This window comes from Molothrus ater, chromosome 6 (assembly GCF_012460135.2).
Source record: "Molothrus ater isolate BHLD 08-10-18 breed brown headed cowbird chromosome 6, BPBGC_Mater_1.1, whole genome shotgun sequence".
Classification (NCBI taxonomy): Eukaryota; Metazoa; Chordata; class Aves; order Passeriformes; family Icteridae; genus Molothrus; species Molothrus ater.
In genome coordinates this window covers 9,651,584-9,673,353 of record NC_050483.2, presented here as the reverse complement: position 1 = coordinate 9,673,353, position 21,770 = coordinate 9,651,584, and the positions used below count along the sequence as shown (strand labels likewise).

At 63.2% G+C, this 21,770-nt stretch overlaps 3 protein-coding genes across 3 annotated transcripts; 1 reads left to right on the top strand and 2 right to left on the bottom strand.

Moving 5' to 3' along the window:
- Positions 1–128: 128 nt before the first annotated feature.
- MED19 (mediator complex subunit 19) lies at positions 129–2,108 on the top strand. The gene is made up of 5 exons (XM_036384067.2): positions 129–349; positions 635–891; positions 984–1,080; positions 1,161–1,255; positions 1,379–2,108. Exons 1-5 carry the CDS (start codon positions 151–153, stop codon positions 1,439–1,441), a joined length of 711 nt encoding a protein of 236 aa, XP_036239960.1. The 5' UTR covers positions 129–150; the 3' UTR covers positions 1,442–2,108.
- On the bottom strand, positions 2,017–19,276 carry ZDHHC5 (zinc finger DHHC-type palmitoyltransferase 5). Its single transcript, XM_036384066.2, has 12 exons — positions 19,198–19,276; positions 13,003–14,279; positions 7,622–7,743; positions 7,114–7,271; positions 6,856–7,028; positions 6,654–6,756; positions 6,187–6,278; positions 5,975–6,107; positions 5,440–5,563; positions 4,600–4,712; positions 3,575–4,455; positions 2,017–3,269 (listed from the first exon to the last, which is right to left on the bottom strand). The coding sequence occupies exons 2-12, from the start codon at positions 13,104–13,106 to the stop codon at positions 3,104–3,106; spliced, it is 2,169 nt and encodes a 722-aa protein (XP_036239959.1). The 5' UTR covers positions 13,107–14,279; positions 19,198–19,276; the 3' UTR covers positions 2,017–3,103.
- A 284-nt stretch (positions 19,277–19,560) lies between these two features.
- On the bottom strand, positions 19,561–21,761 carry CLP1 (cleavage factor polyribonucleotide kinase subunit 1). Its single transcript, XM_036383157.2, is given in 3 exon segments — positions 19,561–20,381; positions 21,070–21,315; positions 21,317–21,761. Coding segments are annotated over 3 exon segments (1,278 nt in total). The 5' UTR covers positions 21,677–21,761; the 3' UTR covers positions 19,561–19,709.
- Positions 21,762–21,770: the final 9 nt, after the last annotated feature.

Sequence of the window (21,770 nt, the reverse complement as noted above, 5' to 3'; positions counted from 1 at the left end):
CGTGCGGCGCAGGCCAATGAGAAGAGAGAGAGAAGCGACCAATCAGAAGGCTGGGACGAGTCTCCCATAGCAACGGGAGGCAGGCCAGTGTAGGGGCGGTGCTCGGCCAATGGCGGGGCGGGGCGGCCCCGCGCGGGGCACGCCGGGAATATGGAGAACTTCTCGGCGCTGTTCGGCGCGGCGGAGCCGCCACCCGCCGCCGCCGCCGCGCTCGGATTCGGGCCCGCCAAGGCTCCCGGCGCCGGGGCCGCAGCGCCGCCCGCTGCCTCAGCCGCCGCGCCGCCGCCGGGCGAGGACGCGGCCCGCAAGGCCGCCGCCGGCCCCTTCTACCTGCTACGGGAGCTGCCAGGTGCGGGCGGGCCGCGGGGCGGGGCGGGTGCCGCAATTGACCAATCAGCGCGGCGGAACGCGGCCGCGGGGGGAACTGACGGCGCCACGATCCAATGAGGCTCCGGGGGCGGGGTTACGCAACGCGCGGTCCGGTGGGGAAGTGGGCGGTGGGGGGGTCCCCGGGGCCGGGATCGCGGTGCTCGGGGGTCGCAGGAGGTCCCGGAGCCCAAGCTCGGCCGGGGAGAGGGGCCTGGGGTGTCGTCGGGGCGTTTCCCCCTCCCCAACTTTTCCCGCGGCCGCACAGGCACTACGGAGCTGACGGGCAGCACCAACCTGATCACACACTATAACCTGGAGCACGCCTACAACAAGTTCTGCGGGAAGAAGGTGAAGGAGAAACTCAGCAACTTCCTCCCCGACCTGCCCGGCATGATCGACCTGCCTGGCTCCCACGACAGCAGCAGCCTGCGCTCGCTCATCGAGAAGCCGCCCATCTGTGGCAGCTCCTTCACCCCGCTCACGGGGGCCATGCTGACCGGCTTCCGCCTGCACGCCGGCCCGGTGAGCCCCGGGGCCTGGAGACGGGGGGGTGGGAGGCACCCGACGGGGTGGGAGGCACCCGGCGTAGCCTGACCAGCCCCTTTTCTCCACAGCTGCCTGAGCAGTGCCGGCTGATGCACATCCAGCCGCCTAAGAAGAAGAACAAGCACAAGCACAAACAGAGCCGCACGCAGGACCCCGTCCCCCCAGGTAAGGCTGCCACAGCCGCCCCTCTGCTCCCCTTCAGCACTGGCAGAGCATCGGCTCATCCGGGGCTTCTGCTTCTCCAGAAACCCCCTCCGATTCCGACCACAAGAAGAAAAAGAAGAAAAAAGAGGAGGATCCAGAACGGAAGAGGAAGAAGAAAGAGAAGAAGAAAAAGAAGGTGAGTGGCAAGGCTGGGGTGTGGTGCCCAGCCCCTGGACCTCCGAGGGGCTCTGTGAGTGGCCATCCCCAAGGGGCTGCTGGCCAGCAGCTCTCACAGGCTCTGTCTGTCCTTCCTCTGCAGAACCGGCACAGCCCGGAGCACCCGGGGGTGGGCAGCTCCCAGGCCAGCAGCAGCTTACGGTGAGGCCACGCCGGTGATGCCCTGGGGATCCCCCAGCCCAGGGGAACAGCCCTGGCTGACCCCAGGGACACTGGGGCTGGCCTGTCCCCCCTGGCTAAGAGGACACCCCTGCAGGCCCCCAGGACCAGGGGCACGGACTCTGTGGGTGCTGACCTCAGGCTTTTGTACCTGAAGAACCTGGAGCATCAAAGCCTATTTTTTAGTCACCTTTTAAAGTCTGTTCTGAGGAGGGGCTGGTGGCCATGGCTGCTGTGACCCTCGGCTGTCACGGTGGAGCCTGAACCAAAGTGTCCCTGGAGCGTGCAGGGTGCCCTCCTTTGGATCCCAAACCTCACCAGCACCCACAACACCTCCCCTGGAGCCTCTTTTCCCATGCCTGGAAAATTCTTACCTTCTGTGGGAGCAGAGTTTGCCTCAAGTCAGAGTTTCCCCAAAAGTGAGCCAGGCTCAGCTCTTACCAGACCCCTTTCTCTCTCTCCCTCGGGATGGGGGGGAAGGCCGAGACCCTGAGGATCAGGAGCCCTGGAGGGGCTGCTCCATCCCTGGACACCAAACAAAGCACACGCACGGCCCCGGGGTGGCTCATTAAATATCCTTTTATTCCTTGTTTTTAAAATGGCTGATAATAATAAAAAACCCTGGCGTGGCTGTGCGGGGCCACGGGAGCTATTGCCGTAGAGAAAGAGTCCGGTAGTGCCGGCAGGGCTTTGGGGACAGGGAGCACGGGGCTCCTTGGCTGTGTTTTTTTGGCATGTGATGAGAAAATATTGCTTTCCGGGGATGCACCTGCCTCTTCCCCGAGCGAGCGGAAATAAAAACACCCCTGCGACAGCAAGAAACCTCCTCGGAATCATTAACAGAAATAAAAAAAGGCAACAAAACCAACAACCCCCCCGACCACAGCCCCTGGGGAAAGAGAACAAAGAGCAAAAACTGCGGGTGGGGGACGCTGGGGCCTTTGTGCCAGCTCGGGCTGGGGGTGTGGGAGTGCTGCCCCCACCCTGCCTCCACCCTGGGCCTTCTAAGGGGGCTGGAGGCTGCAGACACCACAGATCAGGGAGGGGAGTGTCCGAGGGTGGGTGCCTGGCACCCCCTGGCCCCCTTCAGGGAGGGAACGGTGGCACCCAGCACCTACCACAGCTCCTTCCATGGGTGCAGGAGGCAGCCCCACGTCCCTCCTTTGGGGACAGGGACAAGGTGGGGGGGGCCCAGGCCCTGAGCAGGGTAGTTTCTTCCTCTCTCTGGGTAAGATATATAATTTCTGCTTCTTTTTTTTTTTTAATATTTATATTTATATATATAGATATTTATATATACACACACCTGGTAACTCGGAAAGAGAAAAAAAATAGAATCCGTAACAATAATAATAAAAAAAAGTATTCTGGTTTAAAAACAATCCGTTCCTACCACGCCAGGCGAGCGGGTGATTGCACAAGGCCCACAAGTGGCTGGCGCAGCCGAGGCGGTGCCGGGGCTGCGGCCCCCCCTTCCCCGAGCCCTCCCTGAGCCCCCCGCGGGTGTGTGCCGGCCCCCGTGGCCCGGGGGGCAGAGGGAGGAGCAGGGGGGACCCGCCCGGCTCTCCCGGGAGTCCACAAGCGCATCTGGGCACGGCGGGTCCCTGGGGCCGCCGGGGAGGAGGGGAGGGGGCGGCGGCTCTGCCCCTCATACCGAGATCTCGTAGGTGGTGCCCCCCACACCCGAGACCTTCTTGACACCTCCGCGGGTGGGGCTGCTGAGGGGCACCGGCCCCGAGCCCGATGGGGCTGAGCCCAGGCTCTTGGGCTGCCCGTTGGACTTGCTGTAGGCTGTTCTCATCTGCACCTCGTCCCTGCAGGAAGGAAGCACGGACATGGGGTCAGGAGAGGGAACAGGCTGCTGGCACCCAGTGTTGCCACAGCCCTGCCCACCCCAGGGACCACCAGCACCCATTCCAGATTCCGAGGGGCCCATGGAGTGACCGAGGAAGCGTGGGGGGGCACCAGCTCTGTTCTGGGAAGAGCCAGAAGATTTCTCTTGCTCTTCCCAAGATCTCTCCCCAGGGAGGGGTATTCTGCTGCCCCAGAGGCTTGGAGGGACACAGGGCAAGCATCCCCCCACAGGCCAGAGACGCCCCTGTGCCATCACAGTACTCACTTTGGTGCCAGTAAGGGCTGCAAGGCCACCTCCTCGGTCTCGGGGCCGCCGGCCTGAGAGGCTGATTTTTGGCTGCTGTAAGACACGGATTTGCCCAGGTGGGGGGTGGCGGGTTGGTCGGGGGAGCCCAGTGAGCGCACCCGCAGCGCAGGGGGGGGCTCGGGCTTGCCGAAGCGGGGCAGGGCCGGGCGGGTGAGCGGGTTCTTGCCCAGGGGCGAGCGCTTCGAATCGTCCGAGGAGGAGCTGGTGCGGGGGGCGTTGCTGGAGCCCGGCGTCGACTGGATGCCCGAGTCCGCCAGCCCCGCGTCCTCCTCCCGGCCCGGGGCCGGCGGCTGCTGCAGCAGCTTCTCCCGCTCCTGGATGGAGGCCACAATGTGGCGGGAGAGATTGTCATAGCGCACGGGCGAGGGCTCACGGGGCACCGCGTGCTTGGGGGAGGCGGCACTGGCAAAGCGGCCGTGCAGGTCGGTCTCTCGCTGCTGGGCAATGCGGGCTGACAGGAAGGGCGAGGTGTAGCCCACGGGCGGCTCGGGCTCAGGGCCCGCCTGCACCGACTCGAAGTCAGGGCTGTCGGAGGGCGTGAGCAGGCTGTCGTAGGAGAGGCTGCCGTTGCGTGTCTGGTTCACCAGGCTCTTGTAGGAGGTGGAGGTGGTGCCCTCCGAGCGGATGGACTGCAGGTGGCCTGTCTCAAAGCCTGTACCCTGGGCTGATTTGAGGCTGGAGGAGCGGGAGCCACTGGAGAGAGGGTCAAAGTGGAAGCTCTTGCCAAAGGTGGGCGAGCGGAAGCTCTCAGGTTCCAGGCTCGGCTCCGAGCGGTAGCTGGGCTTGTGGCCGCTGTCACAGATGGAGTTGGGCTCCTTCAGGCTGTTCACTCGGCTCAGCTGAGGGGCAGAGGGGCAGCAGTTACCCACAGAATGACCTTGGGGCCCCTGTGGAGCTCCAAATGCATGCCCTAAACCCTTCCCACACCAGGAATGGGGTGGCATCCCCGTGGGGCTGGTCCCCCGCGCTGGGCTCAGCCTTACCTTGGCGCTGGTGGAGTGGGGCAGGGCGGCCGAGCTGCTGCTGCTGCTGTAGCCAGGCCGGTACTTGTACATGGTGGGAGTCGGGGGGCTGTCCTTGCCTAGCAAGCTGCTGTCTGCACCGGGAGAGAGGGGCACGCTCAGGGCGGCTGCGGGCAGGGAACGCACTGAGCCCTGCCCTCCCTGCCTCAGAACCGACTCCGAGCCTGGGGCGGACAGACCAGGGACAGGGATGGGCTGCAGGGGAGGTGCACCAGGGTGGGAGAGACAGACCGGGAGGAAGGGATGTCCCCACAGCCACGGGTGTGGGGCTGGCACTTCATGCCCCTGTGGCAGCCCCGGCTGGGTGACACCCTGGGGGTGCACGGCACGGGGGTGTCAGGGAGCTCCATGGGAAGCACACACACCATAGCCCTCAGCGGGCAGCAGACCCCAGGCAGGGCCGGGAGAGCTGTGGGGTCTCCAGCTGCTGCAGAAAGCAGCTGCCACAGGCTCTGCCCATCACATCCCACCTCTGGCCAGGCCCACACGGAGCCGGCCACAGACGCTCTGTGCCGCTGAGCCAGGCCCGCCACCACTTCGCCTCCTCCATCCTGGCAGCACGGCAGCTGCAAGGTACAGCTCCTGGTGGCTCCAGACAGCGCCATGCTGGCTCGGCCTCCGGCAGGGCAGAGCTGACTGTGAGCATCCCCCGCAGGCTTCTCCAAGTGCAAGGAGCCACATACACCAGCCCAGGAATGCCGGTGTGCTCCAGGTCTGCCCTACGGCCCTGGCTCCTGGCCTGCCTGGTGCAGCCCTGGGCTCCCCTCCCAGCGGCTGCCAGGGCCCTGGTGCCCTCCTTACCCTCAGTGGTGGCCAGGGTTAAGTGTGTCCTCAGGCCCGTGTAGCGGCTGAGGTCGGGCTTAGGTGGGGGTGGCGGCTCGGCGTCAGCAGACTGGCTCTCCGTCACCTCCAGGCTCCCCTTGGACTGCAGAGACAAAGCGCAGGCAGGGTCAGGAGGGGCCAAGGCCTCAGCCCCCCCGGGCTGGCAGGGCATGGACAGCGGCACTGGGGGCTCCCGCTGCCTCCCGGGCATCCGACAGAACAGAGGGCAGTGCATGCCCCAGGTGGGTGCTGGAAGTGCCAAGGAGGGAGAACTTCCAGAGGGTGGGGAAGGATGGGAGCAGTGAGGGCAATGGAGGGGGCAAAGCCTCATGTGGTCACTGCCACATGGGAGGGGGACAGTTTCCATCCGACGGGGACATAGAACAAGACGACACGGATTGGGATAGGGAACTTGACCAGGCTCTCTCGGTTCTCTACTCACGGATGCAGGCTTGCACCCCTGGGATCCATGGAGGGCCCCAGCGCAGGCAGCGCTGGTCCCCACCCCCCTCACCTTCGTCCTTTTCAGCTCTGTCTGGATACCATTGTCCATGATCTTGACAGTGATCTGACCGTCTGACACCTCGGGCCGCAGGAACGGGGGTCTCACCAGCACTGTCTGCTCGGCCTTCGGGCGCCCGAGGTACCTGGGGAGGGGGGGAGGAAGGTCATGGCCTGGAGCCTGGGATGGGGCAGTTTTCCCAGGGATGCAGAGGCCAGGCTCACCTGGGCGCCGGGGAGCTGCAGAGGACCCGGCTGACGTTCTTACAGCAACCGTTGGTGAAGGGATTGACGCCCCCGCGGAACTTGCCCGTCACCTGTGGGACAAAGGAGCATCACAGCCAGCCACGCCAGCTCCCTCAGGACACCCCCTCAGGACCAGGACAGAGATACTTTGAGATCCAGCTCCTTTTCCTAGTGCCTGTTTCAGTGCTCAGACCCCCCTTGAGAGGGTTGGGTCTCCTCAATTTCACCTCCTGGGTCCCAGAAGTGCCCGCCGGGCTCCATCCTCTGACTGCACTCCCACGAATGCAACTGCCTCTCAGTCACGCTGTGCTCTACCTCCCCAGCTCAGGGGCCTCCCCCAGCTTTAATCCAACCCATCCACATCCATCCTCTCCCAGGAAATCCCAAAACGTATCCGTAGGTGGCCTGGCCAGGCAGGCAGTCCCCCCATAGTCCCTCGGACGTACCTGTTCATTGGTAGTGCGGCCCCTGGCCACGAGCACCACGTGGAAGCCTGTCAGGCCAGCGACGGGAATGAAGAAGAGCCCAGCCACGCACATCACCACCATCCTGCCACAGCCAGCTAAGGAGCAGCCACTGCCTCGCTCGGCACCGCGCCGCCCTCAGATCCCAGCACGCCCTGCCCACCCGCACTGCCCAGGAGGATACGTGACGGCCATGCGGACACCGGAGAGCTCCTCCACCTGGTACAGGACGTAGAGCAGCCCGAAGCCGAAGACACCCATGATGTGCGTGGTGAGCGACAGCAGGAAGAGGAAGAAGTAGCGGTAGTTGCGCCGCCCGATGCAGTTGTTGACCCAGGGGCAGTGGTGGTCGAACTCCTGCCAGGGATGGGGCTCGGTGAGGGGGTGCTGGAGGGGCTCCCTGCCCTGCAGGGGGCTGGCAGAGGCCCCAGCAGTTCCTCACCTCCACGCAGTTGTCGCAGACGCTGCAGTGGGAGCAGCGTGGCGGGCGGTAGAAGCGGCAGGTCGCGCACCACTTCATGCGCACCTGGATGCCCTTGATCTCCACCGTCTTGTACAGCGGGGCCCGGAAATCGTCCTCTTTGTCCTCGTCCTCCTCAGCTGATGGGGACACCCCGGCATGGTGTCAGGGCCCAGCCATGATGGGCTTCTGCCTGCCTGAGCCGAAGGCTCCTGGCATCACGTTCCTGTCACCTGACACAGGGACAGCCAGGGACCCCAAACACAGGCTGGGGGGGCTCTGCCAGGCCCTGTCCCAGAATCCTGAAACTGCCTGAGTCCCAAGGACCCAACATGGGATGCTGAACCCAGCCCTGTAGCGCTTGTCACTGCCTGATCCCACCGGGCAGGGCGAGGAAGGCTCCTGGCCAGCTTTTTGGGACCCAGAAATCCCCTTTACCTTGGAGGAAGGGTGCAAGGAGGCAGCTCCTCCCGGCCAGAGCCAGACTCACCTCGTGGGAATATGCCTGGGTCCATGAAGGTGGCCATGCTGAAGTTGGCCAGCACGAAGAGGAAGACGACGGCATTGTAGGCAGGGATGATTGGGGACACGTAGATACTGAGCCCTGGGCACCTGTGGGCACAGCAGCTGTGAGACCCTCGGACCCTCACTTGTGTTGCTCCTGCCACCTCCCAGCAGTGCATCCCACACCCACACTGCAACCACTTCTACAGCACAGCCTGGGGAGCACCTGGGGGTCACAGTGGGACGTGCTCCTGGCATCTTTCAGGGAGCAAAATTCCCCTTTGGGACCCCACTGGAGGGTCCCACAGAGCAGTAGTGCTGGCACAGGAAAAAACAGGCCAATGGCATGGGGGGCACCCAGGTGACTTGCCAGAAAGCAGGATGTCATCCTCCCTGTGCCCCACCAGCTGCTCAGGAGCACAGGGGATCCTGTGAGGGAGGGGACACAAAACCAGCAGCAGCTCTGGTGCCTCCAGAGGCACTCATGCTCCTCATATCCCAGGGACAGCTCCAGCAGGACACGGGGACCCCAGCCAGCACCCAGCTCCTCCAAAAAGGCCGTGGGAGCGCTGTGAGGGAATCACCCTGCTCCATCCTGCCCCAGCAGGAGGGCTCAGGACAGCGGGCTTCCCCCTTGCAGGCGCCAGCGTAATTCCCTAATCTGCTTTGCTGCTGGGATTAAATCCCACAGATCTAGGGCAGCATCTGTCCCTCTCTTCCCCCCACTGGGCTAAGTGCCGATGGATTTAGGTGGCCGGAGCAGCGTGGGGCTGGGCGGGCAGGGCGACATATGGTGCCAGCGCTGTAATCCCCCACAGGCTGGGGTGAAGGGGCAGGCGCTGGCCCTGTCCCCTCCTCCACCACCACCCACAGAGACGGGTCCCATCGCCGGGCGAGGCAGCCCCGTCCGTGTCACAGCAGCTCCGAGAGCCCTGCCAAGGCTCCAGCTGGTGCAGGGCTCTGTCCCAGTTCAGGGCCCTGAGGAGGGCAGGGGGCACCCCCGGGTGAGGAGCAGCAGCTGTGCCAGGGGCAGGGCAGGAGAAGCGGGCACACCCTTCCAGCACACACCTGGCAGCACAGAGGGTGAGGCGGGCAGGGCGCTCCCAGCACCGGGCACTGCTCCGTGCCCCAGGAAGGCTGGGAAGCATCAGTGGCACCTGCTCTCACAGGCCAAGGCTGAGGCTGTCCCCATCCAGGCACAGGGGTGAGAGAGAAGGAGGGCAGACTTTTGGTTGGAAGACATCCCAAGGAGGACAGCATGGCCAAGCCACCCAGCACACTCCTCTTCTTCCTCCTCCTCCTCTCTGGCCCCACATCACACCAAGCTACTCCTGCAGACCACCTTCCCCAAAGCCTCTTCCCCCTCATTCCTGAGGAGCCGCCCTGCTGGGCACCCTGGATGCTGCCTCCCTGCTCTGTATCAGGCTGGCATCTCCGGGATGGCATTTCCCGAATGGCATCTCCTGGCCCAGCCCCCCGAGCTGTGCCCCAGGCTGGGGAGCGGCTCCTGGAGTGGCACCGGCCATGCCGGCCCTGCCGCCTGCACTGGAAGCCGGCCAGGCGGATTCTCCCAGATGGGACGGGCTGGAGAGGAGGAGTCCTCTCCAATCTGTGCCCCAAAACCCTCGGAGAGCAGAGCTGGAGGCACAGGACCTAAGTGACAGTGCCAGGCCACAACCCAAGCAAGGGACAAATCACGGAGTCATGGAATTACAGAATTGTTCAGGTTGGAAAAACCCTCCAACCGATTCCAACTGCTTCCCCAGCACTGTCGGGGCCACAACTGAACCGTGTCCCCAGGTGCCACAGCCACACGTTTTTTGGTGACTCCACCACTGTCCTGGGCTGAACAACCCTTTCCATGAGGAAATTCTCCCCAACATCCAAACTAAACCTCTCCTGGCACCACCTGAGGTCGCTTCCTCTTGTCCCATCACTTGTTCCTTGGGAGAAGAGCCCAACCTCACCTGGCCACACCCTCCTGTCAGGGGGTTGTAGAGAGTGAGGACACAACAGAACCAAGGATCCCATGTCCCTGAGCTGAACTCCTACTCCACTTGAGAAGCCTCCCTGGCTCTGCTCTCTGCTAGACAGAGAAGGCCGGGGGCTCAGAGCAGCCCTAAAAGTAGGAAATGCCCTTCCAGAAACCCTGTGGAAGGAGCTCCTCTTTCCAGGAAGGGAAATCCCAGCCCAAACCTTTGCTTGAAAGAGATGGAGGGGAGCCAGGAAGACCCATGCCCGGGCAGTCATCCCACACAGGGAACAGCCAACAGCCAGGCTGAGCCAAGCACACAGCCTGGATCCTGAGAGACAGAGCCCAGGGAGGCAGGGAAGGATCCAGCCGCCTCAGAAAGCTCTGGGGCACACAGAGAGGGAAGGACCAGGGGAAGGGAACACCTCTGTGCTGTCCCAGCAGCCAGCCCTTCCTGGAGGGACACACAGCTCCCAGGGCAGCACAGTGCCCAGCAGGTCCCTGGGCTCAGACACACTGACAAGACCCCTTGGATGAGATTAACGGGCCAGGGCAAGCATAACACCCTCCATAGGGAACACCAGGACCTGCTGCCTTCCTGACTCCCTCACATGCAGGACCCTGTGCCATGGGAATCCCCACAGAGCCGGTGGCACCATGCTGGTGACCCCAAAACCAGGGAGTCACCTCCCAGGACCATCCCCGCCCGCTGGAGGGATCAGGGTTCTCCGCAGGGAGCAAAGGCGCTGCCCATCCCTAGGGAACCTCCTTATCAGGGGAGTGATGTGTTCCTGCCTTTTGCTCTCCTGAACAGAGAGTGCAGGGCTGCAGGCCCTGCCTCGAGCCCGGGGCACACGGGGCAGGAGCAGCAGGAGCAGGAGGGAGGCTCCTCCCCATCACCAGCCACGCAGGTCCCGCAGCACCCATCGGGCTTCCCCTCAGGATCAGGATGCAACACGCTCATGGCCAGAGGAGCTGTTGGGACTTGTCCCTGGCAGCACATGAGAGGACTTGGGGAACCTCGGGCACCATGAGTCACAGTGGGATGAGACTGGCTTTTTGCTACCAGTCACGCCCGGAGAAGCCTGTCCCTCCGTGCTGGCATCCCTTCCCCAGCCCCTCAGCCCCTGCACTCTCCTGGGCACAGCCTTCCCTCCCTGCCTGTTCCCTGGGCTCTGACCCATGGGCTCTCCAGCTCTCCAAAGGCCTTGGCACAAACACAATCCCTGCTCGCCCTGACCCTCACACAAGTTTGGATCTGACTGGAAGTGGGCATGGCACTGTGTGCCAGTGGCACTGCCAGCCCCAGGGAGGGGACAGGGAACCTGAGAGCCAACTGCACCAGGAGCTGGGACCAGCCAGTGGGGAGGTGCAGGAAAGGACAAATGGACCCCAAGGCGCAATTTCCATCCTAAATCGGCACCTGAGAGCTCAGCAAGCCTGGGACCCCCACTCATCCCAGGGGGAGGTGGGAACATTCCCTCTCCTGCTGCCCCTCCCTCCAGGGCAACCGGCCTCATTTCCACCGCCACGTGCTCAGCAGCAGCAGCTCCTAATTAAATTAATCAATTAAAGAGAGTTCTTGGCCCAGAGACACAAATCCTGGATGGACCAAAAGGCATCCAGTGGATAGGCTGGAAGCAACACAACTGGACTCTGAAGAGCTGTGCCGACCCCTGGCTGCTCCCTGTTTTGGGGAGGTCTCCCAGAGCCCGCCCCCACAGCTTCCATTGCACTTCCCAAAGGACCAGCCTTAGGTCGGATGCTGACAGGGGGAAGGAGGTCAGGCAGGGAAGGGGCACAGTGGCCCCCAGGACCACGCAGGAGGCAAACCTGGAGCCCCACGTCCCTGCCAACCTGCTCCAGCACCAGGCAGACCCTGTCCCAAAGGATCCATCCCGCAGGGAGCGTGTGAACGCCGTGCACGGGCTTTAATGGGATGTTCTGCACTCGGATAAACAACATCGCTGACCTGCAATTACAGCGACCTGCCCAGGTGCTCCTGCCCTGGCCAAACCTGCTCCACGGCGCCGGCGCTGCCTCTCACCGCCCGCTGATAAGCGGCTGCTCCCAGCGCTGCTGGCACCCGAGGCTGGGATGGGCTCGGGGTCCAGCTGTCCGGCAGCCACCATGCCAAAACAGGGCCAGCCTGTCCCCTAAGGTCACACACGGGGTGGCACACGCAGCTCGGAGGGCACCGCCCGTTCCCTCTGCTCCTCCTTCATCCCCTTGGCACACCAGCAAGAGTCAGCGACTTCCACAGGCATCTGGCAGCCTGGAGCAGCCAAACCCCGAGCCTGGGAGCCTGGTGACCGCTCGGTGTCCCAGCAGGGGACAGCCACATGCTGCTGAGTGACACTGCCAGCTGCACCAAGCACTGGACGGGGCGAACCAACCCCCCTCCCCTCTTGGGTTGTCAAGTTCTCCCGTCCCTGCCCAGTTGTCAAGTTCCCCTGTCACCAAAGCCACAGTGACCTTCCCACCACCAATGGCTCCTTCCCAGGGAGTGGCAGCAGCCATGGCACCTGTCCCTTTGGCCTCCCACAGCTCCAGCTGATTCCTGTGGCCCCAGCACGAAAAGCCCAGGGAGTGGGAGAGGCTCCCTGCAGCAGAGGGTGCAGCTCCTTCCCGCACCCTGCCAGGACCCCAAACACATCTGCGCTGAGACCCCGGGGATGCCCTGCAGGATCTGGCAGCCATTCCCGCTGCCATGCTCTGGCTTTCCTGCCTGGCACACTGTGCCATGCTGCCAGCCCATATGAGCCACCCTCTGCCAGGCTCCCTCAGCACCTCGAGGTTCTGCTCCCCCACCTGTCACCCCCCTGAGCACGTCACCGAGGCACGTGTCACCAGGCAGGGAAGAGCAGCAGCCTAGGGATGTCACCACGCCTCTCCAGCACCCAGCACCATCTCCCAGCCTGGTGGGCCCCCCCAGGCCCCAGTGACCTCCTGGCCACTTCCCTGGGGCGCTCTCCAGGGACATGGAACCCTCGTTGCCCCAGGGCAGGGGACAGAACACAGCGAGTGATCGACACAGGGGTCAGAGTTCTCCTCCCTGAACTTTCCTTTGTGGCTCACAAATCGATTACGAAACTAAAAATAACACGTGTCCTGCCCCAGCCCACCAATCCACCTCGCCTGGCTCCAAAGGAGAAAGTGATCCATGCCTTTTCCACCCACAGGTCACAAACCAGCTCCCAACCCAGCTGACCTGGAGCTGAGTGATGTCTCACCAGGATCGCCAGCACACAGGGAATACTCATGGTGTGAAATGGCTCCTACTGTGGCTGCAGCACCCAGAGCACAATATCCCCCTTCCCTCTGGGAGGAAATCCCAGCTCCTGTCCCCTGTCCTTGCCGGCCCTCCCCGCTCTGGCCCAGCAGCCGGGACTCACGTGAAGGCGAAGAAGAGGGTGGTGGCTCCCACTAGGAAGATGGCAGCAGCGGAGACCGGGACGTACTTGCTGGGTTTGAATCTCTTTCCAGAGGCTGCTGGCATGTTGGAGCTGTGGTGGGGGGTCCGCCCCGCAGCATAGCCCAGGCCCCAGGGGACTCAGAGCAGGATGAGAAGGGGAGGGGGACAGGGGCTGACCCCTACCCTGCCCCCACGCCTGCTGCTGGGGCGAGCTCCGACCGGGGCAGACAGTCCGGAGAAGGGTCTGGAGCAGGAGGCCCAGGAGAGGAGCCCACTCTAAGCTCTGCCCCGTGAGAGCTCCCGGGTGCAGGGAAGGAGGGTTAAAAACATTAAAAATTCACAACAGAGAAGGGGATTTGGGTTTAGAACAACCGTTGGAGTGGGAATGCTGAGAGCCCTTCCAAGCCTCAGTCCAGGCAGCAGCCCACAGGGAGCAGGACTCCCACAGGCAGGCTCTGCAGGGAGGGAATTCCCCAGGCTCGGGCAGGGTGCTTCCCACCCAGCCAGCACCCCGAGAAGAGCACAGGATCAGCAAACTGCTTGCAAAAAAGCCACTCCAGGAGCCTCAGGGCAGCCACTTCTCCTTTTTAATCCGCCTCTGCTGTGCCGCAGCCCCCGGTGCTGCACGGGAGGAGGGGGTGGTCTCCAAGCAATCCCAGCTTCCTCACGGAGCTGCCGTGCCTCCTCCTCCTCCCCTCGCTGGAGGGGTCACGGAAACACTCTCCCTGATTTCACCAGGATCTGGGGCTGGCTGGCGGTGGCTGTTTAATTTTATTTATTTCTCTCTTGTCTGTTAAAGCCGAGGAACAGCTGGTGCAAGGTTGAGCTGTAAATCCTTTTTTTCGAGGGGGGGCGGAGGGGAAGGTCTGGCGGATTGTGGGTTTTCCTACTTGCTCCTTTCTCCTGACCCCCCAGGCCCTTCCATGGGCTCAGTATCCACTCGGCGGTTGGGGAGCGACAGGAATTTCATTAAATCTTCTCTGCAGCAACCATTCCCAGCAGGTGAACGGGAAGGGGGTGTTCAGGGAGCGCCTTTACAACCCCAGCAGACACCAAAGGGTGGAAGGGGTGCTGAGCAGCTCTGTCTCACCCATGGCCCGGGCAGTGCAGGGAGAAACTTCAGTTTGTTCCAAACAGCTCCATTTTTCCCTTCCCCTTCCTTCGTTAAAATGCCTCTTCATTCATCCATCCATCCGTCTTTTAAAAAAAAACTACATAAAACCATTAAAACTCGAGGTCTGGTGTGCCACAGCTCACCTGGAAAAAACAGCAACAGAAATTAGCATGGCAGAGAAGGGATGGAGCCAACTGTCATTAGCCACAGCAGCCTGGCCACGGCGTCTCCCATCCCAGCCCAGGGGCATTGGCTGCTGCAGGAACTCCAAGCCACCCCCTCTACCCCGGAGAAACCCACCCTGAGTCCTGGAAGGGCTGGAGGGACACATGAATGCCTTCCTGCAGCTCCAGCCCAAATCCCAGCACCAGCGAGTGCTGGCTCCCTGAGGGGCAGGGGCTGAGCAAAGACTCCAGGATTTAACATAAGGGTGGAGACCACAGGAGGAAAAAACATCCAGGAATCTCACTCCCTTCCCTGGAGGGCAGGAGACAGGAGAGGCCCCTGGAAAACACCAATCCCATGATCAGAAGTGGCCTTTGCAGCTCTGGATTCATCAGGAACTGAAGTGCCAGGACAAGGAAGAGTGGATTTGAAATGACAGAGCTCAGGGTTGGATGGGATATTGGGAATAAATTCTTCCCTGTGAGAGTGGTGAGGCCCTGGCACAGGTTGCCCAGAGGAGCTGTGGCTGTCTATCCCTGGAAGTGTCCAAGGCCAGGCTGGATGGGGCTTGGAGCAAGCTGGGATAGTGGAAGGTGTCCCTGCCCATGGCCCTGACCTGCCCCAAGCAGCCACCAGCCCATCATCCATCATATCCCACCAGTTCCTGCTGCCACAGCCACCACTCCTCACCTTGTCACCGTCTGTCACCCACTCTCCCCTTGCTGCCTCCATGTGCAGGTCCAAGTACAGCCTACAGCTCACTCCTTTCTCCCTTCCAGCTTTCTCTGCCTCCCCAGTTTCTCCTTCAGGGTGGGCAGGGAACTCTCTAGCGCTGACTAACCGCGAGTGAAGGTTGGGAGAGCTGCAGGCACCCAATTAAAGGCAGCTTTAATGACAAGGATGTGTTACCACCAAGTGGGCTCAGCCCCAGCTCACAGCCACTCTGCCTGACTCACCCAGGAACAGCTCCTGCCACTCGGCCTCTGCAGGACCAAAGCTCAACTTCCCATCCCAAGGTTTCCCTGCCCTTGGGAGTGAGAGGAAATGTGGGGCTGAGGCTCTGCCCAGCAGGGAAGGTGCTGCTGGTTTCACCTGACAGCAGCTCCTGAGCGGAGCAAACTGAACAGTAACACCAGGGAAAGCTGTTTTCCACAGCAGGGACAGAGTTCCCTGGAGAGCAGCAGTTTCCCAGCCCCGCTCTGCCTGTTCGGGGAAGAGCCCAACACCCCACAGAGCTGAGCCCAACAGCAATTCCAGGGATGGGCTATCGGAAGTGCAGGCCTGACATCACGGCTGATTGCTTTAGCAGGAGCAATCTGCTCCCTGAGCACCCGGCCCTTTGAACGCTCCGCCATGGAGGCACGGCCACACCTCGGGCTCAAACAGACGCTGCCAGGCAGAAGGAGCTGTTGCCTGATAATTCCTCCTCCGGAGATCCCCACCCTGCCCTGGCAGGGCACCGTGGGCATGCGCCTCGTGGCCCTGCTCTGCCCCAGCCCGAGATGCAGGAGCCCTTCCACAGGGTGCCAGAGCCAGCTCCCCATGGAATCAGGTACCCATGGGACAGGCCCATGAGCAGGGGAGAGCCCCCTGTGCTGTCATTAGTGACACCCCAGTGAGAAGCGATGCAAATGCATCCCGGCTCCAGCTGCCTGTGCCCAGAATAACTCCACAACTCATCAAACAGGAGCTCATCCCGGCTTGCAGAGCCACCACACTACTCCCCAGATTGCCTTCCTGATCCCCTGGTGTGCTGAGACCCCACAGGACTCCCCAGTCCCAGCCCTGCTGCAGAGGCCCAGAGAAAAAGCTGTCAAAATGTGGGATCTCTGCTCTGCAATCCTTAAGGGGTCCAGAAGAAACACAAGGAAAATCCACCCCAGATTCCCACAGATTACACTAATTCAGGCCCCAATTCTTCCAAACACACATACTCCTTCCCAGCCCTACAACCTGCCCACCTCTGGTCAACCAACCCTCCTTTTCCTCCACCTTTGCCCCAAATCCTCTGTCTCACTGGCCACTTTGTCCCTACCCACCAAGGCCACTCACAGACTTCCCTGCTCCAAAGAGCCCCCAACTCATCTTGCTTACCTGTGGCCTACATGGGCTCTGCTCTTGTCTCCAATTCCTTTCTGCTCTTGCCTCCCATTCCTTTCCCTCTGCCAATTCCAGCCCAGCAACTCCTCCTCTCCCGCTGCTCCTCCAGACCTGCCCTGCTCCTTCCTCCCCCAGCGCCTGTGTCACTGCTCACTCCCCCTTCCCTCTCCCTCAGAAATTCCACCTGATTTTCCCATCCCAGCACCTCCTTTTTGGAGCACTTTCCCAGTTCTGGCTCTGCTCAGCCACCTCTGGAGCAGTCATCTCCACTCTCCAGGGTTTCCCTCCACTCATACAGGGGAGCTGCTCCTGTTTCCTTCACCTCCATTTCTGGGGATTTCTTTTAATTCCAAATTCCCTCCCTCGGGATATGTGCAAGCACGACTGCTGCCACTTTCCATTTCTCTGAGCCTGCATCTCCTCTTCTTGGTTCAAGGCCCTGTAAAGCCTCACTGATTTCCTCCCTTTACTCCCCTCCCAGCCCTGTGCTCCTCCTTCCCTGCTTCCCACCCCACTCTGCTCATCTGCTCCAGCCGCTCTCCAGCCTTCCCACACACAGCCAGGTGCTCGATGCCTTGTCCCTTCTGGAGCAGGAGGTGCTCCTCACCTCTGCTGGGATGGGGACACACGTGTCCCCAGCTCCCAAAATTCCCTCCTCCCTCACTCCAGCTCCTCACTCTGCTCCTGCCCGGGAAGGAGGAAATGCACCTTGGCATCAACCACATGGCACCTGCCACCCCTGGATCCACAGCACAGGCAGGACAGACAGAGTTCCCTCTTGGTCACTGGCTCCCAAACCCACAGCTCCCAGTGGACCTGCCCTGATCCAGCAGAGTTCCCATGGCACAGGGCAAACACACAAACAATTCCTTCCACGTGAGGCAACTCCCAGACAGGGCAGATCCCGGCTGCAGGAGACAGACGGGATGTGCTTCACCTGTTCCCACTTTGTTTGGATCAGCTGCAGCCCAGAGTCCCACAGAGCCCTTCCAGAGCTCATTGCCTGGCACCGTGAGTGAGGGGTGTCCATGGAACAAGGAACTCCCTCCTCCCTCTGCAGCTCCCTCTGCTCACTCTGTCCTGGCACAGCCAGCTAACAATTCACACTCCAAAATCCATCAGAGAAAGTGTAAAATTTCCCAAACCTGGCACTGTGGCTGGAGCAATGCCAGCGTGAGATGCCCACTGGTCACTGCCCTGTGTCCAAACCGGAGCACCTGCCCCAACAGGGCAGTCTGGGGATACCTCCCTGCTCCTAATTTTCCAAAGGAGGATGCACAGCAATGTGTGTTTGGGCCCCCCTCGGCTCCAGGTGCACCCTGCACACCTGCCTTTCTCCCAGGTGGAAGTACAGAAGGATCAACACAGAACATGGAGAAATACTCCACTACAGACAGCCAGAAGGCTGGAATCACTCCCTGCTTATCTCCTGCCCAGGGCTTACACCGCTCCCATCCTCCTTCCGCAGCCCATGCCGCTGCTTTACACGGGATTAGCCCCATTTTATGGCCAAAGCAGGAGGAACAATGGCTCATCCATTGAGGCCGCGTCCCAACGGGCCCCACAGCGAGCAAGGACAGCGCCAGCCTCTTGTCACTGTGTTAGGAGACACAGGGGCAGCGACAGGTGGGAATGTCCCCAGACAGGCCCCTCACAGGGGAGTTCAAGGTCTCCCCTTGGACCCACCCAATCACCACCCTCTCCGTTCCCAGATGGGGCTCCTGGCCTGGGAACCAGCAGGAATAAACGCCTGCTAAAGCAGCACCCGGGCCCGGTGGCAACCGGATTAAGCTCAGAAAGAGGCTCCAAGATAACTCTGGCTTTGATCGGAACAAGGCTCCGGTTGTACTTTACACACCCCAAAAATCCCGAGCAGCCCCTAGTGCAGGGGATCCCTGAAACCCAAATCCAGCTCTGTGCCGGGGCGGGAGCCGGCAGATCCGGGGGAACCACTTCCCAGAGCCACGGGGAGCACAGGGGCAGCCGATCCCCTCCCCAATCGGCGCGGTGAGGGGGCACAGCTCAGGTGCTCGGGAATCCGGGAATTCTCTCTGAGGGGAGGCCAGGCTGGAGCCGTTCCAGTGCCCCCGCACCGGGAGCAGGGACGGTGCCGTGAGGAGACGCCGTGCTGTAAACACGGGTCCCCCTTGGGCCGCGGCACAGAGGCCACGCTCCGGTGCCCCACAACAGCGCGGTGGCGGCATTCCCGGGGGCACCGGGGACAGGCCGGGTGCGGGACAGTCCCCCGGGCGCTCCCTGCGGCCGCTCCCGGGCCCCGGGCGGTTTCCAGGCGGGGAACGAGCCCCCCTCCGGAGCGTTCACTCCGCACCGTGCGCAGGGGCGGCCCCAGCCCGCGGGGCACCGCTCCCCGCCGGCCCCGCATCGCCGCTCCCGCAGCCCCCGGCCCGGCTCCCCGCGGCACAGGAGAAGGTCCCGGTGGCGGCGGGGCCGCGGGTACGGCAGCCGGGGCAGGAGGAAGCGGCGCTCCCGTGCCGAGGCACCGCGACCATCGGGCAGGCGGCCGTGCGGAACGGCGGAGCGGGGCCGCGGCCAGAGAGGCGGGCCGGGCAGGGGTCGGTGCCCGCTGGGGCGCCGGGCAGGAGGGTCTGCGGCGCGGTGAGGGGGCACCGGGGCACAGCCCGAGCCGCGCGCGGGGGGAGCCGCGGGGGCAGCGGCTGGGCGGGGGCGGTCGCGGCCGGGTCCCGGCGAAGGGCGCAAGGGAGCGGCGGGCCGGGAGGCGGCGGTGGTGCCGGAGCGGCGGGGACCCGGCGGGGTCGCGCGGCCCACGTGACTCACCGGCAGGAGGCCGCGCGCGGCAGCGGCTCCGGGCACGGACGGCGGCGGCTGCGGCGGGCGGGACGTCACGCGTGCGCGTGCGCACCGCGCCCCCCCGCGCGCCTCCATTGGCCACCTCCCGCCGGCCCGCCCCGGCAGCCGCGGCGCGCATGCGCGGGGCCGCCGAGCGGGCGTGCGCGCTCCCGCCGCGGTGGGCGGGGCCACGGCCGGAGGCTCAGCGCGTGCGCGGACCGTACCACACCGGGGGCCAGAGGGGGCGGACGGGACCGGGCGCTGCGCACTCCGGGCGCGGGGGGAGCCCGGGGCCGGCAAACTCCGCTCCCCTCGGGGACCCACCACCCTCAGCAAACGCTCACCACCGGCAAAGGCTTCCAGATTTAATAGCAAATCGTACAAAAAGTATAAAACCCAAGGGCGGGTGCTGCACCAGGGTCACACCGCGCTGGGGGGGATAAGGAGGGGGCACAGGGAGGAGGAGGAGCAGGAGGAGGAAGGCACATCCCGCTCTTCCTCTACTTGAGGTCCATGAAGCGAATGTCCATGATGAGCAGGAAGTTCTTGGGGAGGGGGCGCGGGGCTGGGGACAGCACGGTGAAGACCTGGCGCTCCAGGTCCACGCCAGTGACCACGATGAAGCCGGCCACGCTGGTCTCGGAGATGTTGTCATCGGGGCTGTCGGCGGTGCTGACACTCAGCAGGTGGTGCACCATGTCCCGCCCCGGCGTCACCGGCACCAGCTTCAGCTGGTTGTCCTCCTGCGACATTCCCAGCGGCAGGCACGAGTCCGGGATGGTGGGAGCGCCCACCTTGTAGATCTTGACGTCGGAGAACTTGACGTCGAAGGCGTGGGGGTAGAAGCAGCCGCGGAAGCCGTAGAAGTACTCGCGGATGCGCTCGTCCCGGCACTCCCGGCGGAAGTCCTTGGAGCGCTCCACCACGCCGCCGGACTTGGGCAGCAGCACGGTGCGCACAAAGTGGGGCAGGTCCCGCTTGAGCTCATTGTAGAGGCGCTCCTGGTCCAGCACCACCACCACGTCCACCTCAAAGGCGGAGGCGGCGTGCACCAGCGCCTGGTAGCCCGAGCTCTTGACCCAGCCACAGGTGTTGATGACGCAGCCGCTCACCGACGCCCGGCGGTTCACCTCGCAGCGCTGGTTGAAGACGTCGGCCAGGCACGACGTGATCTGCGGGAGGAGGGGGGTCACACCCAGGCACCCGTGTCCCCACACTGTCCCCAGCTCCTTCAGAACCCTCAAGGCGTCCATTCTGGGCAGCCACCCAAAATTTTGGAATGGTCTGGCTTGGAATAAATGTTAAAGCCCATCCAGATCCCTATGGCAGGGACACCTTCCACCAGCCCAGGTTCCTCCAAGCCCCATCCAGCCTGGCCTGGGGCAGTTCCAGGGATGGGGCATCCACAGCCTCTCTAGACAACCCTGAAGGGCTTCATTGTCCTCACACTAAAAGAATTTCTCCCCAATATCCAGCCTAAACTTCTCCTTTCACCATGAACCCATTCCACCCCACCCTATCGTTCCCGATCCTGACAAGAATCCCTCTCCAGATTCCCCGTAGGCCCACAGGATGGAAAAGGCTGCTCTGAGGACAGGGCACAAACTTTCCTCCTCCAGGCTGAACTGCCCCACCTCTCCCAGCCCGTCTCCATAGCGGAGGTGCTCCAGCTCCCTTCATCAACTTCATGTCCCCCTATCTCATCCCATAGCTGGGAAGGGGTGACTGGCCGTGCACGAGGCTGTTTTTAAAACACGTTCTGCTGTCCCCAAACAGCACCCGGGGATTCAGTCACCCCGCAGAGAAAGCCCAGGGAACTCCGGGGCCAGACCCAAGTGGGGCCGAGCCCGCCGTGCTCACCTTGTTGTAGAGCTTGATGTTGGTGCCGGGCGTGGTGGAGCCGAAGTGGTAGACGAGGGGGGCCTGCAGGGAGAAGCCCTCCTCCACATCGGCCGGGCGCTCGATGTACAGCGCGCCCATGGTGCCGGGGATGGACACCGAGCCCTGCCCCACGTCCAGCTCCACGAAGGTGGGCCGGCGGCCCAGGCGCACGGCGTAGTTGAGCAGCAGGCGGCACACGGTGGTCTTGCCCACGTCGGTGGGTCCCCACCACCATGACGCGGGGCCCGCGCTCGTCCTCCCGCTCGGCCTGGCGCCGCATCTGCTCCAGCGCCGTGTGCGTGTTCAGGTACAGCAGCATCGGCGTGTCCCGCGACACGTAGGCCACCTCGGTGCGGCCGCTGAGCTGCACGGTGCAGCCGTGCCACGTGAACACGGCTACCTTGGCGCCCGCGTCGAACGTGAACTTCTTGTTGCGGGTGAGCTCGGTGCCGAACACCTCGGCCATGCCGGTCAGCAGCTCCAGCTGCACCGTCTGCCCCGCCTCCACCTCGAACCGCAGCTCCGTCTCCCGCTCCAGCTCGAACTTGGCCACCTGCTTTTTCTCCTCGCCGCCCTCGTCCGCCATGACGGCGACACGGGGGTCCCGGGCCCGGTGTCCCCCGGCCGCCGCGGCCGCGACGGAAGTGACGTCAGAGATGCGCGCCGGGAGCGCGGATGGC